At 33.7% G+C, this 16,779-nt stretch overlaps 2 protein-coding genes across 3 annotated transcripts in view; one reads left to right on the top strand and one right to left on the bottom strand.

Annotated features, from left to right (window-relative positions):
* Positions 1 to 5,857, top strand: part of LOC117602133 (UNC93-like protein) — a 16,748-nt gene extending 10,891 nt beyond the window's left edge. Inside the window, exon 10 of one of the 2 annotated variants that reach the window (XM_076691662.1) lies at positions 5,723 to 5,857. The gene's annotated coding sequence lies outside the window, so the exon portion shown is untranslated. Of the gene's footprint in view, positions 1 to 2,966; positions 3,172 to 5,722 lie in introns of those variants that run through there. The other variant, XM_076691663.1, reaches the window with a different exon arrangement.
* On the bottom strand, positions 543 to 16,779 carry slgA (proline dehydrogenase slgA). Its single transcript, XM_034319729.2, has 11 exons — positions 16,204 to 16,779; positions 5,745 to 5,953; positions 5,477 to 5,658; positions 2,987 to 3,051; positions 2,734 to 2,918; positions 2,482 to 2,656; positions 1,782 to 1,892; positions 1,570 to 1,701; positions 1,295 to 1,494; positions 1,122 to 1,210; positions 543 to 1,025 (listed from the first exon to the last, which is right to left on the bottom strand). Exons 1-11 carry the CDS (start codon positions 16,513 to 16,515, stop codon positions 820 to 822), a joined length of 1,866 nt encoding a protein of 621 aa, XP_034175620.2. The 5' UTR covers positions 16,516 to 16,779; the 3' UTR covers positions 543 to 819.

Here is a 16,779-nt window from a genome sequence, read left to right as displayed (position 1 = left end):
CCATTCGTAAATTTGCCAAATAGTATCACTTTGGTAATATCCCTTCCTGGTAACTACGCATAGAATATGGAACTAGTTTACTGAATATTTATTCCACACGAATATTTGCTTAATTAAATATAGTAATACGCCGGCGTCAGGATTGCAATATTTTCGTATGGAAATTTGTATTATTTTTTTCGAGCAATTAAAGTAAATTACGTATGTCAACAAATGATCAAACACTCACTGCGAGATTCTTAAATAAAATAGTATAAAATAGAGAAATGAATACGTTTTAAATGTATATTTTGTTTAGAATATCATTCGGATGTTACTTTGAGAACTATTTCATAGAAATTCTTTATAAAAAAGAAGAACAATCTTATTACGAATCTTCATCCTTTTTTTCTCTTTTTTATAAAATAAATTATTAAAAAATGACTGTACATGTTCAATAGAATTAGCGAATGCGGCGTGTATTGAACACGTGATAATTATTTAACAAAGCGTAAAATGTGCTTCTTCTTTATAAAAAGTCGTAGCGTTTTATCACTGAAGAGTTTGTTTCTTTTTTTTTTTCTTTTTTCTTTCTTTCTGACAATGGGCATAACGAGCAATGAACATAGTTCTACCACATGGTGCGATATTGAGCAGTTTGCACTTGATAATTGTCACACTAAGGCAATTTTGTATAATGATTAACACTGCATATACTTCCATTCACACGCGCTCGCGTTGCTCTGCGTACCACAAATCTTTTTTTCTTTTTAATAATTTACAATCACTACTTAAGTTTGATGCTTAAAATCTGTCTGTGCAAACGAAACGACCAACTGCTCAAACGGGAGTATAATTTCCTTTAGGTTTGTAAAATAATTGCCCCTTCACGGCGCGCCTCACTATCTCAGATAACAAAAGATTTTTTTCCTTCCTGATTTTTTTAAGTATACCTCGATTCTCTTGGGCACGCCGAGAAAGATACGGTAATACTTCTTGAACTGGCCCATAAGGAATATATTTATACGCTGAGTATCCAGACTGACCTGAAATTCAAATCAATTACATTATTTTAAAAACTACAGATGCAATCATTTATTTATTGAAATTATTGATATAATAAATTATCAAAAATACTATACCTAACGGAAATGTAATATAATCACACATTCCCAATAACTGGCCGAAACAGATCACTTTGTCCTCTGGTGAGATTCCAATCTCCTTCATTCTGTATTATTACCATAACACTCGTATTAATAACAAATCAATATACAATTATCGTTAGAATTAGAGAAAATATTGTTTTACATACTTCTCGATAGCAAAACGTACTGTGTCCTCGTTATGAGAGGCAACCATAATTCCTATCTTTTTAGGATCTTCTCCTTTATCTTTGTACTGTTTCATCCGCCTTAAACATTCCATCAGAGTTTTATGGTACGATTCAGTAGTAGCATCGTACGTAGGATTTATCGGATCAGGATAACCCATAGCTGCCGCTCTTGCCCTCTCCTAAACGAACGATCCCAAAAATGTAATGAAATTATGGAATAATAATAAATTGAAATGTTTCAGTAGCTATCTAACCTGATCGATATACGCTCCACGAACAAGTTTAGCACCGAAATAAAAGTTCTGACGTTCAGCTTGTTCGAGATCCGTTTTCACTTCATTATATGCTTCTTGCAAATATGTTTGGTAAGTATTGAACACCACAGCCTATGAAGTACACCATTTGGATTTAGACCACTGAAAATTTACTAAGTGATAATATCATATTTACTAAGCTAAATTATTACCTTATGTGTATTGTACTTGCGCATCATTTCCAACGTTAATCGCGATATCGCAGGTTGGAAATACGTTTGTTCGGCGTCTACCATTAAACGTACGTTTAACTTATCAGCCACCTGAAAGAAAAGTTAGCAATTCTGTTTCTGCTAACAAAACTAAACCTTTTTTTGTTATATTTCCTATACACCTAGTAAAATTATTAATAATATTTTTACATCAACGTGTAAGTTTCATTAACACTAAGCGTACCGAGATTTAATATATACCTATTTGTACCGCAACCGGTCAAATAACCTGTCGCGATGACGCTAGGTTATACGTGTTTATCGGATTCAACAAATAAAAATATAAATAAATGATGTAAAATTGTATATTTTTAATAGAAAAAATCATCAAGTCAAATGTAAAAAAGCGATAATATTTTATGCGAATTTTCTAATTAAAAGTTTACAACCGGTCATTTGACCGGTCCATGGTAAGTTTAGTGTTAAAAAAGAAAGAAAAATGGAAAGACGAGAGAATGATGTAACAGTACCTTACATATTATACAAAATATAGATCCCCTCCCTACACCCTAATAAAATGTAAAAGAATGATTTTAGAGCTATTCCTATTAGCATCTACGAAAACATTAACATTTTCAAAGCTCTAATCTACATCTTGAATTTATATTTATACTTATACTTCGTTTGAAAATATTCGTACCGTAACAATGTTATTCAGACGTCTTATCATGTTCCTGAACATTTCTTCTTCCTTTGACGTTAGCTGCGACATCAGCCTCACCATTTTACCAGTCTTAATATCGGGTACTTGGAACGTTTCGCTGAGTTCATAATTCTCGTCTAGAATTCCACTCCACGGGAATAAATGGATAACACTGAAAGCAATAAAGAATTTATACTCATTCGAATAGCGACACTGGGTTAATAATAAACAATAATTTCGATCAATTACCCCTCCTTATCCGATTGAATCTTTTGAAGGAATTTTTGAACTGTCACCTCATCTTTGATGTGTGCTTCTTCAAATTTCTTCATAAAATCATCAGGTTTCGCATGATGGGTTAAAACGGCACCCTCACCCCCAACTACATCTGACATGTATTGTCTTGCTCGCATAATTACTTCTGATAATTGAAGCTGCAAATAATGAAATGTATAATAGTCAATTTGTTTGTTTTTTTTAAGGGTTTCACTTTTCCACTTACCAGAAGTTGTGGACGGCCAAGAGCTGTTAATTTAATGGCTGTAATACCAACTCCCATTGAAGCCGCTGTAACAAGTAACAAATATATTAATTACGTTAATTGTAGGATACAGAAAATTGGTCTTTAAAAAAAAATAATTGAATAAAATACGTTCATGTGGATATGAGAAAAAAAGTTTTTCTTTTACCATGATTAAATAAATATATATTTTGTTCAAGAAAGGGAGTTAAATCTTTTGAACCAATTTAAAGCACCGTTATGTGACGTTATTTGGTCGCATAGCAGAATACAAGATTCTCTACTGGAGATATTTATAGACTGTACGTTTTCGTATCCTTGACTAGCAAAATTTCTGAAGTCCACCCTAAAAAAGTTTACCTTGGCACTGTTAAAGCAGATCCATTAAAATTGCTATTGAACAATTATACTATATACAGCATAATACATGATAGAAAATTAAATGTTCTATAATTTTACATTGTTATTTAACATTAGAAAATTGCGAACATTTCAGATATCTTCAGTTATCATGATCGGTAAATTAATTCGGGAGTCTAGCTTTTTAGCTTTCTCTTTGTTATCCAATTTTAGTACTGATTTGGAATGTTCGAGAACACAAACAGTCTCATGTCGTACATAGATACATAGATCTATGTATCCATACATAGATACATACAGTGGATTACAAAATTATTCGCTCACCGTTTAAAACAGAATACCTCATTTAAAATTGGACCAAATGACTTGAGGCTTTTTGAGAAGCTGTAAAAATTAATTTACTAAGATATGATACTGGATGCTTTTGCTGTGTTAAAAAATTACAATTTTTCGAAATCGGGAAAAAAATTGTAAAAGACAATTTTTTAACTTTTTCATTTGAGCCTACAATAATAATTTAAAATATGACAATTGTAAATTTAAATATGTTATGTGTATGCGGAAAATTTCATCGAGATCGGTTAATACACTTGAATTAAAATTTCCGAAAATTGTGATTTTTCATCTAAGAACATAACTAGTCACGTTCTTAGGTGAAAAGTCGAAATTTTCGGAAATTTTAATTACTTGTAACTTCTAAATTTACAAATGTCATATTTTAAATTTTCATTATAGCCTCTTATAAAAAAGTTGAAAAATTACCCTTTGCAATTTTTTTTTCACGATTTCAACAAATTGTAATTTTTTAAAACGATAAAAATACATATTCTAGGGAATTAATTTTTATAGCTTCTCAAAAAGCCTCAAGTCATTTGGTCCAATTTTAAATTAGGTATTCTGTTTTAAACGGTGAGCGAATAATTTTGTGACCCACTGTACATACATAATGTATGCGAATTCTAATCTCGGATACACGTACTTTTTAAGCATCAATAAAAATTATAATCCCATTAAACTGGAGTATAATTTACAATGTACAATATCACATCCTATTAATCACCTGTTAGTGGCGTTCAATTTTTCAGGTGCGCTAAATATTTTCAATTAGAATGATTTATTAAGTACCGATAAATCCCGTTTGCGATAAGCATTTCATTTTGGAAAATGGAAATACGTGTATCCCTAGGAAGAATATCGCTTTTCCTTCATGGACCATCATCATTTTCATCATGTATTAGATACCAATTTTCTCTCAAATCTAATTCAAACAACTTATGGCATACATGTTTTGTTATATGATTTACTTGATATTCTTTACAACTGTTTTCGTCCCATACTTCCAGAGAATATCAGTAATCTTGTAAAGCAATATTTTTCCTAAACATTATTGGGTATACTTTCGAAAGGCCCCCCCACCCTAGGACAACCAAACTTCGGATTTATAGTAATTGAGGGACGAGAAATCGAATGAGACCATTTTCAGAACTGGCAAATAAACCGTACTCGAGATATACAGGGTATTCTAAAAGTGTGGGACCCCCCTATTATCTCCATAAGAACGCATTTCCACGGAAAATGACTAAAACAAAAGTTGTAGGAGTCGTAAAGTATTATCTTGTAGTGACCTTGAACTTAACCTTGCAGGTTAGGATTAGGGTTAAGGTTAGGGTTAGGTTAGGTTTAGGTTAGGCGTAACGCGTCTGGTGGGTGTAGTCGCTAACCCACGCAGGGTAGCTTTTTCGACCCTAATTCAACATTCCTTACGCCGACAACGGGTCAGGTGTTGGGATTTTCTTACCCGAAAACGATAATTGGCACGCCTGTGTCTAGATAGTTCATCCATACCCGGCGCCACTTGGAGAGTGGCCGGCTAGTGGGAAGTGGATTTATTTAGAGCAATTGCGTCCTTTAACGCAAAAGTACCTGTATCTCTGAAACAGTTAGAGATCCAGCTCTGTAATTGGTCTCATTCGATTTCTCGTCCCTCAATTACTATAAATCCGAAGTGTGGTTGTCCTGGGGTGGGGGGGCCTTTCAGAAGTTTCCCCACATTATTTTATCCAGAGCTTCCTTTTAACGATGCTAGGATAATTTACGCAAAACCTGACTCACCGGCTACAGATTCTAGGCATTTAATAAAAATGTCCATGTTACGTTCACAATTAGCTTCGTTTAGGTAGAAGTACGTTCTCGCTGAAGATACTTTGTATCGACGATCAGCGAACGGTTTTGCAACATGGTACTTCTTCATGGGTCCTTCTCTCCTCTCATCTCCAGCTTCTGATACGGAACCTCTGTTAAACGGTACAAATTATTTTATTGTACGTATAATTCTAATACAATCGTATAATTTTTCAGGTGAACTGATGTCAACACCTACTGTATTTCGCGTCGTTCCGCCTCTTCCTGCGAGATATCTTCTTCGACGGAATAATCAAGGATAGGTTTTACACCGAACTGTCGTAATCTATCCAGGACAGGAGTGATCTGCGCCTCGTCTTCGCCGGCAACAAAGTGACCGTAGAATGTAGCCTTCATAAACTTTGTAAAAAGTTTCTCGCCAAGCAGCTTCTTGGTGATTTTCATTATCTGAAACAAATGGAATGAGAAATATGTACTTAGCAAATACTAAATTATTCAATACTGAGAATAAAACCAATGTAACAGTAACTGATGGATGTAAAACGTATTCAACGTTATGCATTACATAATCAGTTTGAAAATAACTTTGTTCATTTTTCAATGTCTTTATTCTGGTCCATTAAATTAACTAGTTAGCCACAAGTACGTTAAAACCACAAAATTATAAAACTACGTCTTTAAATTTCACCGCAGTATTAACATGAAACCTACTTTAGTAATTTTCCTGATAAAAACTGTGCCTTGTACTTCTGTTCATTTAAATGCCACTTCTTATCCGATGTAAAATTATCTCTGCTATAATTGTTTTCTGTTACACACCGCATTTCTATGGTAAGAAAAAAACTCCTTCGCGATTGAAATTCGAAAAAGGGTATAGCCGGATAATATGGTCAAAAGTACCCCCAAACCAAATTCGACTTGCTATGAACCATTCGATAGGCGATCAAAAAAAAACAGTCTGTGCCAAGTTTCAACCCTGTATCTCATCTGGGAGGGTAGTTACGGGTAAAAATGTAATCGCGAAGTTTTTGTCCAATTTCTCCTATTTAATGACATTCGAAAATTCTGAAAAAAATCAGAGACATTTCTATTTGTGAGGCACATATTACAGAATTTTTTCAGATTTTTAGATTGAAAACTGAAGCCGTGAAAAATCAAAAACGTCAAAAAATGCTGAAAAATGTTGATTTTGTATGGAAGGAGTCGCGGATCTGGATTCATATTTTTTTTATAAGTATATATTATCGATACTATTATTCTCAATTTTTTTGAGAATTTTTGGTCAGGTGCGCCATAGTTAAAAAAATTAAAAACTGAGTTTTTCGCTGTTTTTTGCGTGTTAGAGTTACTTGAACGGCGAATTTTTGTCTGTTTCTTATCAAGTAAGTGTGTTATACAATGTTCAATGTTTTTACATACAATGAAACGCAATAAGAATTAAAAAAAAAAACTAAATAAACCAGAATTATTGAAAGTACTTTATGTGCAGTATATATACAAAAATCGAAAGCTGTTAAAATAGTGTCGGTGGTCTAGCGGTTGAAGCGCCTGAGTGCTAAACCATTGCTGGGCTTTTCGTATGTTCGAGTCGGCTCACGCTGATTTTTTTTTTTTCTGTAAAATACACGTTTTTCAGTTTCGTTCAGTGTAGAAACATTAAAAATCACATAAAACACTAAGTGTATAAAGGTTCTTTTAAAAATTGAAAGTGTTTCTCATGTTATCGCATGAAATATGTCGAAAATATCGGTTTTTAATTTTTTTTAACTGCGGCGCAGTATCGATAATATACACTTATAAAAAAAATATTAATCCAGATCCGCGACTCCTTCCATACAAAATCGCCATTTATCAGTATTTTTTAACGTTTTTGATTTTTCACGGCTTCAATTTTCAATCTAAAAATCTGAAAAAATTCTGTAATATGTGCCTCACAAATAAAAATGTCTCTGATTTTTTTCAGAATTTTCGAATGTCATTAAATAGGAGAAATTGGCCAAAAACTTCGCGATTACATTTTTACCCGTAACTACCCTCCCAGATGAGATACCGGGTTGAAACTTGGCACAGACTGATTTTTTTTGATCGCCTATCGAATGGTTCATAGCAAGTCGAATTTGGTTTGGGGACACTTTTGACCATCTTATCCGGCTATATCCTTTCCTATCGATTATACGATAGAACCGACATTCCTACTGTTCTCTTATTAAACATGCGTGCACTAAATTCGCTTACTGTAATTACTTGTAACGCTCGTTACAGTAGTTGATGGTCAATTTAAAATATTTGTATCGTGTTATAAATAATTTAAAAAATTGAAGAAGACAAAGAGCATGGAATATCTATGAACGGATGGTAAAAAGAAAGGAAAAATCTGCTGGTAAGAATTAAATGAAATGATTGCATTTAATAAAGTGGATAATGTGACGAACTCTTATCTGAATTTTACGTATGAATAGGCTAGATAAGAGTGCGATACGAGATATGTATTCGAAATATGCATTGTAGACGCGACAATCACACACGTCATTGATTAGGAGGACATGTAGGTTGTGTGAAGTGCACCGACCAACTTTGCCAAGATCAATAAGCTCTTGGCAAAAAACGTTCACTCTTAGACATTAGCCAATCGATAAAGTGCTACTGTCAGAATATTCGTTGCCTGGAACTCGGGAATTTTATTTCTATGAAAAATTTCCCCTAGATTAACATTTATACGTTCTTACATTATTTTCATTTTTCGAACATTTACACCGTTTCTTTTAATATCACTTGGAAAGAGTATATTTGAAGTAGCAGTGAATTGGTCTGCGATCGCGATTGACCCAGTTCCATCGTCCAAGGGTTGAATACCCTAACCTAACCTCATCCCGTACCGTAATTCTACTGTTACTGTTTAATCTTCGCGTCAGTGCAGGGTCATTCTGACCCGCTATCACTCGCGTATTCTTTTGACAAGAGGATTTAATAGAATCGTCTATTTAATTGTTACAGATTCGGAAGCGTGCTGCTAATAATTGAAGCGACGAGTATACCAAGAATTAACCGGTGTTATCTGACTCTACCTCGCTCGATTCTGATTGTGAACGCGTCAGGGGTGAAAATAACGAGAGCTGTGTCGCTTTCATTATCACGATATTAAGCTGGAAATTTTGTTAATTTATGCGAGCAAATTTTTCACTTATTCATGGCTCCGTCGATCACTCGTCGATCACAAAGGGATGATAATTCGAAAAATGAGGCAATTTTATTTCAGTTTAATTTCGATTAATAACTAGAATTTCAGGTGTAATCGATCACTCGTCGATCACAAAGCGACGATAATTCGAAAAATGAGGCAATTTTATTTCAGTTTAATTTCAACGACTAACTACAATTTCAGGTGTAATCGATCACTCATCGATCACAAAGCGATGATAATTCGAAAAATGAGGCAATTTTATTTCAGTTTAATTTCAATGACTAACTAGAATTTCAGGTGTAATCGATCACTCGTCGATCACAAAGCGACGATAATTCGAAAAATGAGGCAATTTTATTTCAGTTTAATTTCAACGACTAACTACAATTTCAGGTGTAATCGATCACTCATCGATCACAAAGCGATGATAATTCGAAAAATGAGGCAATTTTATTTCAGTTTAATTTCAATGACTAACTAGAATTTCAGGTGTAATCGATCACTCATCGATCACAAAGCGATGATAATTCAAAAAATGAAGCAATTCAATTTCAATTTCATTTCAATTACTAACTAGAATTAATTAGGTGTAGAAATTAATTTATAATAATAGATAATACTAATTGTAAGTCGAGATTCAAGGAGAAAAACAAAATGCAATTAGTCGTAAGTTCGAAATAGATCCGTAGGATGGTCGTGATGCAAATGGAAAGGGTTGAACGTAATTACGAACACGTTTCTTCATCGATTCGATGTCAATAGGTTTCACGAGACAATTTATCGTGAAATCGTAGGAATAAAGTATCGAGGGAATTTCCAATTGTTAAACAGACCACCAGACTACTTCTATATGTAAAAGAAATTGATCATTATGATCTGTTTATTATCTGAGATTTGTCACCTGAGATTTCAGCTGATCTCTCTAATTAACATACATAAATGATCAATTAATCTTGCGCGACACTTGTCAGATTAATCGACGATGTAAATATCATACAATCTGTATTTTTTTCAATACCGATTTAATAATAGATAAGAAACGTCTGAACAAGGTTTAAATTTCATTGTGATAATAGATTTAAAAATAATACTCGAATGTTAATTTTGAAACAACTGTCGGACAAAATGCTTTTCTCACTATAATTTCCTGTAAATTATTCGTTCTCATTAACATTACATTATATAAAAAACAAGATTAACACGTGCTTAATGATTTGTAAATTAGTCAAGTAAATGTATTATTATCAAAGTTATTTGGATAGTTTGTACTTCGCATTCAAACGTGAATCATTCTTCATAAATTATTTTCAATTTACTTGGTTGAGCTTTCAGTTTCGTTGAAACTTTGCATTCGATGCTGAAAAGATATTAATTAATAATTTCTTTCTACGAAATGAAGTTACTGTTTTGAAAATCAAAGTCTAAGTTTATTATGCATATATAATAGGTAGATTCGTAAAGTATACTTAAAACATTCTTGCTGTCAGTAGTTTCATGATTATGTTACTTATCAGTAAGTATATATGACGTTGGCAAACTTGAATAATCCTCGTAAAACTTTCTTATCGTCATTACATAAACAAAACATTAGCTGATGTGTACAGGGTTTCGTTTCAGTAAATATGTATTATCAGTCAATACCAATTGACGCAGGGTGTCATATGCAACTCTAAAAAAAATGAAATAGTTTTGAATGGAGAAAAGCCTAAGCCTCCCTCTAAAGCAGTGGTAGTCAACCTGGTCCCTACCGCCCACTAGTGGACGTTTCAGGTTTCATGGTGGACGGTAGGGGTTTTGTTCGATACTGAAACACTTTCCTTTTTTTTAATTTAACCCATTATCCGCCAGTGTCCCATTTTTGGGACACATTTTCAAATTTTTTTCTTTTAATAACTGCAACTTCTAATAAAAAAAATTTGAAAATGTGTCCCAAAAATGGGACACTGGAGGATAATGGGTTAATTTACTTTTTAAAAACATTGAAATGGAAATTTTACTTCCTTTACTACAAGCAAAGTTACTTCCCTACTAATAAATCACCATTACTGTGGAACCGGTTGGAGGTTAGAAAATTTTACTACTACAGAGATACAAAACTGAGCGGTAGGTATAAAAAGGTTGACTACCCCTGCTCTAAAGTATCATTAAATTTTCATATTTCCGGTCGTGTAGACCCCGCAATGAAAGTTGAATGATTTTTCGCTAAATTTTAGCCTGCTCTATTGTGGAAATTTTTCGACCAGCTAACCTTGAAACTAAAGCACGCGTCGTTTAGGTTTAGTTCAATGAGAAACCGTGATTTCTCTTCCTCGCTTTCTGATTCATTTACATACACGTATTCTTCTGCTGTTATACCACGTGTCGAATAAATGATCGGTATTTTAACACTGGCACAGCTAAATTCGTCCTGATTCAGAATCAAATCAAGTTCGAAGTGAAAAATAAGAAAACTTAGTAGTCGTTCGGTCTAAATCGCATTTACCTGGTTAAAGCCAGTTAAAACTACCTAACAATTTTTAACCGCAAAGTTTCGTAACTTTCTGATACATTCTCTAGATCTGATGAAACCATGAAATTTTATCCAGGTGACCTTACAGATACTCTTGATTTATTATATCGCGAGATAGACATTTAACAGCATCGGCTATCACGAGGGTCACGATGGCCGAAGCTAAAAATTTAATCATTCTAATACAGAGATACGATAAATCCGAGTGAACAACGTGATGATCGGTGCTAATTAAAGACGGTTCATTTGATATGCAAGAAACTCATCTGCTCGTCTAAGCACGTGAATCAGTCACGCGGCATAGCGATGAATCGATCAGTATGTGCAGCGCAAATACTGATTCTACTCGTAGATACGATGTATATGAAAAGATTCGAAAATAATGTCGTGTCTGTCTGGCAAGTGTCTGAACGAAGTCTACGACATCGACGAGGTTCGAGGCAGCAATCTACTTTGAGTCAGCGTATCAGGGTTACACAGCCAGACAGATAGACAGTGTCTGGAAACGGCAAAGTGAATGCACCAACGCAATGATGCACCCATTCTCACTCTATACTCTATACACAGGGTGTCCTGTTATTTCTTTAATTAATCCAATAAGGAACAAAGAATTTTTTTTCTAATTCTATCTTTCACATTATCACGTTAGAAGATTACTAGGCTGCAGTTCCATGTTTCACCGCCCGTAGAACCAAAATTAGGATATGTCTCCTGATAGATCTCGACGAATCCTAATGAATAATGAAAAAGTTATAACCGATTGAATTTTTGTATTTTTTACTTAAAAGGAAGTTTAACCCGTTCGCGACGGGGTGTACGGGATGAGCCACCGGTGTTGCATGAACTATTATCGCGTCATAGCATTTAAATAACTGATTATTGTAATTAACAAATTTTTGAAAACCCCGCCCCATTGCGGGGACACGAGATTCAGGCCCCATCGCGAACGTGTTAAAGTTCCTATTTATTATAGCGGTTAAGTGGCGCATAGGTTATGGCATTCGTTCTTCGACAGCGAGACCGGGAATTCAAATCCCCTAGGAGCAAAAAAAAAAAAACAATTTTTCTCCGAACACCTTAACCATACAAAGTTCAATCGCATTTCCTCACTCGATTTAATTAGGTTTTAGGTTAGGTTAATTTTTTTCATTTGCGCAACCTGAAACTAGGCTCATTCGACAGGACTCGTCGGAAGACGGTGAAATACGGAACTGTACTCGATTATTACTTTATCGATATTATTAGCTATCATAATTGGCAGCATACAATTTTGTATTTTTAATATTTAAAAAGTATCACTAATTAACGCAAACATCCTGTGTACTTTGAATTGGAATATCATTAGCGGGACAAAATAAACGATGCACCAATTAATCTATCTTTATTCCAGCAGTGTTTCGCCTAGCCGCCAGTCTGTCGTTAATATTCAGTAATTAGAATCTGCACGCCTTTTCAATACTCGTCACACGCGACCACTGTATATCAGTGAACAAACAGGTCACGCGGAATAACAAGCGCATATTATGATATCGAGTCGTAAAGAATCCGATAGAAATCGTTATACGATCGTAATCACTGTTCGGACTGTGTTATTAATTGTTTTATTCTTGTCACGAGGGTAGATATCAACAACATTGACTGCCGCACTGTGGGGGACGTCGGTGTCTGGCGCCTCAAATTAATATAATCCTCTAATTAATCCTACCATCGATTCGACAAATCAATTTGAAATATTCTTGATTTCTTGATTCATTAAGGTCATAGTTACTTAAAATTCGATAGATAATATTTTTCTCAAACATTATAGTAATTGTTGAATTATGTGCACGTAACAATCATTTCTTATATAAGACGAAGGATAAAAAATATTTTTAAAATAATCAAACAGAGTACCGCATCAACGTTTATTCGTGTACTGAACAAATATTATCTCTGAAACATGATCATTTTTATATTATTATTAAAAGAAAAAAAAAGAAATAAATGATTTTTCCTTCATCATTCGAGAGTTCAAAAAACGTTTATCCCCGTGTTTTTTTTTCCCCCATTGAAAAATAAGCTGTTATCGTACCTTTATGATACACTGAGAATTTCATTTTTCAAAATTAATAGGTTTCCTCCCGGTAGCTTCTAATCAAAGACCTTCGGTCTCCTCTTTCATCCAGTACTAACACAATTTACAAGGAATATTAACCCTCTTGTACATTCAGTTCAAATGGATTTTATTATTATAATAAAAAAAAAAGCATAAGTATCTGTTTCTAAATTTTTATTTTCATATCTTTTGTGAAAAAATTTTTACGATATTAGAATTTATTTTTACAAATAGAATTCTATAAAGAATGAAAAGAAAAAAGAGATAATACATTGTTTTGTTATCGGTAACTGAGAATGTAATTACTCAGACACTTGAAATTATCGTTTGATACAGTGCATATTGATTAGATAAAAAATCACAGAAGCTTCATACCAGCTGTATCATTTAATATTTTTAATCGTGGAAAATCCAGAATAATAAACAGCCGTAAATCTTTTTCAACGAAACGAGATTGCTCGGGACAGTCTGAAAAGGGGATCAGTATCGTCTTAAGATGATTATCGTAGCAGCAAGTTACTTTATAAGATGGCTGACAATTTTTCTTTTTTGCATAATAAATAAGATTGTTAAAGAACTTTGCATACATTTTCATAATTAAATAAGCTTGTACAGTTGTTAAAGTATAACTTCAATTGTATTTCTCTTAAGCTTCTTTTCGTAATGTGTTTCCAGCTGTATTTACATATTACGTTTATTATAGTTATTTGAACTGAAATTCTACGCGGGTATTTATTATTTTTACCAAGAAATTCTCTAGTACTTTCGATCACGTGATTTTTCACGATGAATCGAAGGGATGTAATTTTTGTGCAATCTTTCGATATATCGAACACAACATCGCGTATATCTCTTTGTATTTCATGGAAATAATCTATCGATAAGCGTTCGATGAATATAATTTGAGGTACCGCGACAAGTGATAAAAGAACTAATCACTGATACTGTTTTACGTTTTGTTACGTTTCGAAAACGTGTCATCAGATAATTCGATACAACGATTTTTTGGATGACGCATCTGAAACACAATTATTATTTTCCACATATTTTATAGGGATAAATGTTCCTCCGTTTATAGGGATTAATTTTTAGAAGTAGTATTGTCAAATGAAAAAATAATCACTTGTCTCGCCAAGTAAAGAGGTTAGAGTAGAAACGTTATTACGAGTCATGTCGCAGTTTAAAAAATCAATAATGATCAATAGAAGGGTGTCATGGTGGTGTCGTACATTCAGGATAGGAAATGAATCACCAAGTACTAGAATATCTATTTATGTGTAACCGACAAGAAACCGTACTATAATTAAACACGGAGAATTCAATTTTCTTTATAGCAAAACATTGTGTTCTGATTATTATACATAAACAATGCAATTATATATTTTTGACAGAACACGTAACGACGACTATTTCATACCTTCAGAAATTATTAATAGCCTACTTTAGACATTATTAATAACGACGAGATGATGGGTTAGAACAATAGAGCATTAATGGCAAACCCGTACATCTTCGAAATAAATTGTATTTCCATTGTGACGGATAAAAATATTTAAAGCACTATTTAAACGTAATCCTGTACTCAAGCAAAAAACCATATCTGATGTACATTATAAAAAAAGAATTTAACGTATCACGAATATATGAACGGCGATAAAATACTTGTTAATTCGATTAGATATATGTACTATTAATATCCTGATACACAATGAAAAGTAAAGAAACAAAAAAAAAAAATGATACAACGTTACAGTTTACATTTTACTTTCAGAATTAATTTCGTAGCTTGAAAGTAAACAACTGAGCATGAATGGAAGGATTTTTATTACATCAGAAATAAGGAAAAAGATGTTCTCGACGATGTTAAGGATGATTTAGACGGTCCTTTGAACGAACATTTCTAAAGTGTTACGTAATTGGTTACCAGTTTGCGACAAAATTGCTAGGTCGATTCAATGTATTAAGCATTACTAAAATCAATAACGCGCCATGCCACGTCGTACAAATCGCGTACGAATCCCGACGCTGTCAATAAAAGATGTCACTGTTCTACCAACTAATTAATGAAAAGTTTGGAAAATACACATCAATGAATTGCATTCATTAACGTCATTTTAGCGAAAGAATCGTCTACTGATTTATTCGACCGACTCCTCCATGGAATCCCCAACTTATACTGCATTCTCAAGTATGCATCCTTCCGACATCTACACGCATTGTATAACGACAAGTAGAACCTAGGAACGAACGAACGAACCAACCAACCATTTCCCTCAGATGGTAGAGAATTACGTATAAATCTCCTGAACGTAGTTTTTATGACACATTCATCACTTTTAATTGCACATTCATGTACATGTATGATTTATTTCCACGATATTTTTTTAAACATATTTACATTAGTTATATCAAATATATTGACGTGTTAAGAAAAATTATAGTTTCTTATACAGAGAAATGAATTACAGTGTTAAAAATGAAAATGACAGAAACTTTAACAGATATTAATTGTACACTGCCATAATAATATTCTACATTGTATGACGGATTAATCGTGGAATTAATATTAAATAAGAGGTACAGGATAACAAATATTTTTGTATTTTACATTATTATAATCGTTTAACGAACCTGACGAGAAGAAACGAAATCTAAAAAATAACCTTCCAGCATTTATGCCACAAATGATCCAATGATCTTGATATCCTGAAGTACATGATGAACAGCATAAAGAACACATGTCAATCTATTTCCCTCATTTTTCATTCTCTTTCTTTCTCTCTCTCTCTCTCTCTCTCTCCCTCTCTCTACGTCACACAAACATAATTCCTTTACAATATATGGATATACATACACATTATACATATAACGTCATCAGATACGACAACTATTACGAATCATGCAAAACTTACCTTCATATTGTTCTCGACGATATACTCGATTGAACATAGTTGATAAACAATATAAGCACGTATCAGTTCTTTAGTGGTTTTGCTTTTAAAGGCTGCTATCGGATCGTTAAAGTTTAAATCCAAAGGATCAATCTGACGAGTAATCGGCTTCACGTTAACGTTAGCAGTAGTGCCGGTGTATTCGCGTTCGTGCACCTGCACCAACTGCACCGATGGCTTCGTTACGTTCTCTAGAAACCCGACAGGAAGTGGTACACACTTCCTTAGCTTTTTACCGGCACTGCAACGCGGCACCGATCTCAAAAACGCCATACCTTGGTGTCGCGTGTCTAATGTAAGAAATGTCAGCAATCAGACGCTATGTGTAGAAAATGAATGGTAACCCAGCCAACCTAAACCGAGACAATTCCTTTTCGAAGTTTCACTGAAAAAACGTACGAGCTGATATGTACGGTTGACCGTTCCACTGTTAAACGAATATTAAGCAAGGCTATATTCTCGGTGACAAAACGGGGTAAATCCAACCTGCCACGATCGAGTCGGAGACCCCAATACCAATAGAGGTATCTCGTCAAA

This window comes from Osmia lignaria, chromosome 13 (assembly GCF_051020975.1).
Source record: "Osmia lignaria lignaria isolate PbOS001 chromosome 13, iyOsmLign1, whole genome shotgun sequence".
Lineage (NCBI taxonomy): Eukaryota > Metazoa > Arthropoda > Insecta > Hymenoptera > Megachilidae > Osmia > Osmia lignaria.
The sequence above is the reverse complement of the archived record's forward strand: the minus strand, read 5'-3'. Positions and strand labels throughout refer to the sequence as shown.

Bases quoted from the DNA above. Each gene is read 5' to 3' on its own strand.
- slgA (XM_034319729.2), bottom strand. From the start codon at position 16,515: ATGGCGTTTTTGAGATCGGTGCCGCGTTGCAGTGCCGGTAAAAAGCTA. The intron at 1,211-1,294 runs GTATGTAAAACA...GTAATAATACAG, and splicing joins GTACGTTTTGCTATCGAGAA to AATGAAGGAGATTGGAATCT. The intron at 1,026-1,121 runs GTATAGTATTTT...TTTGAATTTCAG, and splicing joins TTATATTACATTTCCGTTAG to GTCAGTCTGGATACTCAGCG.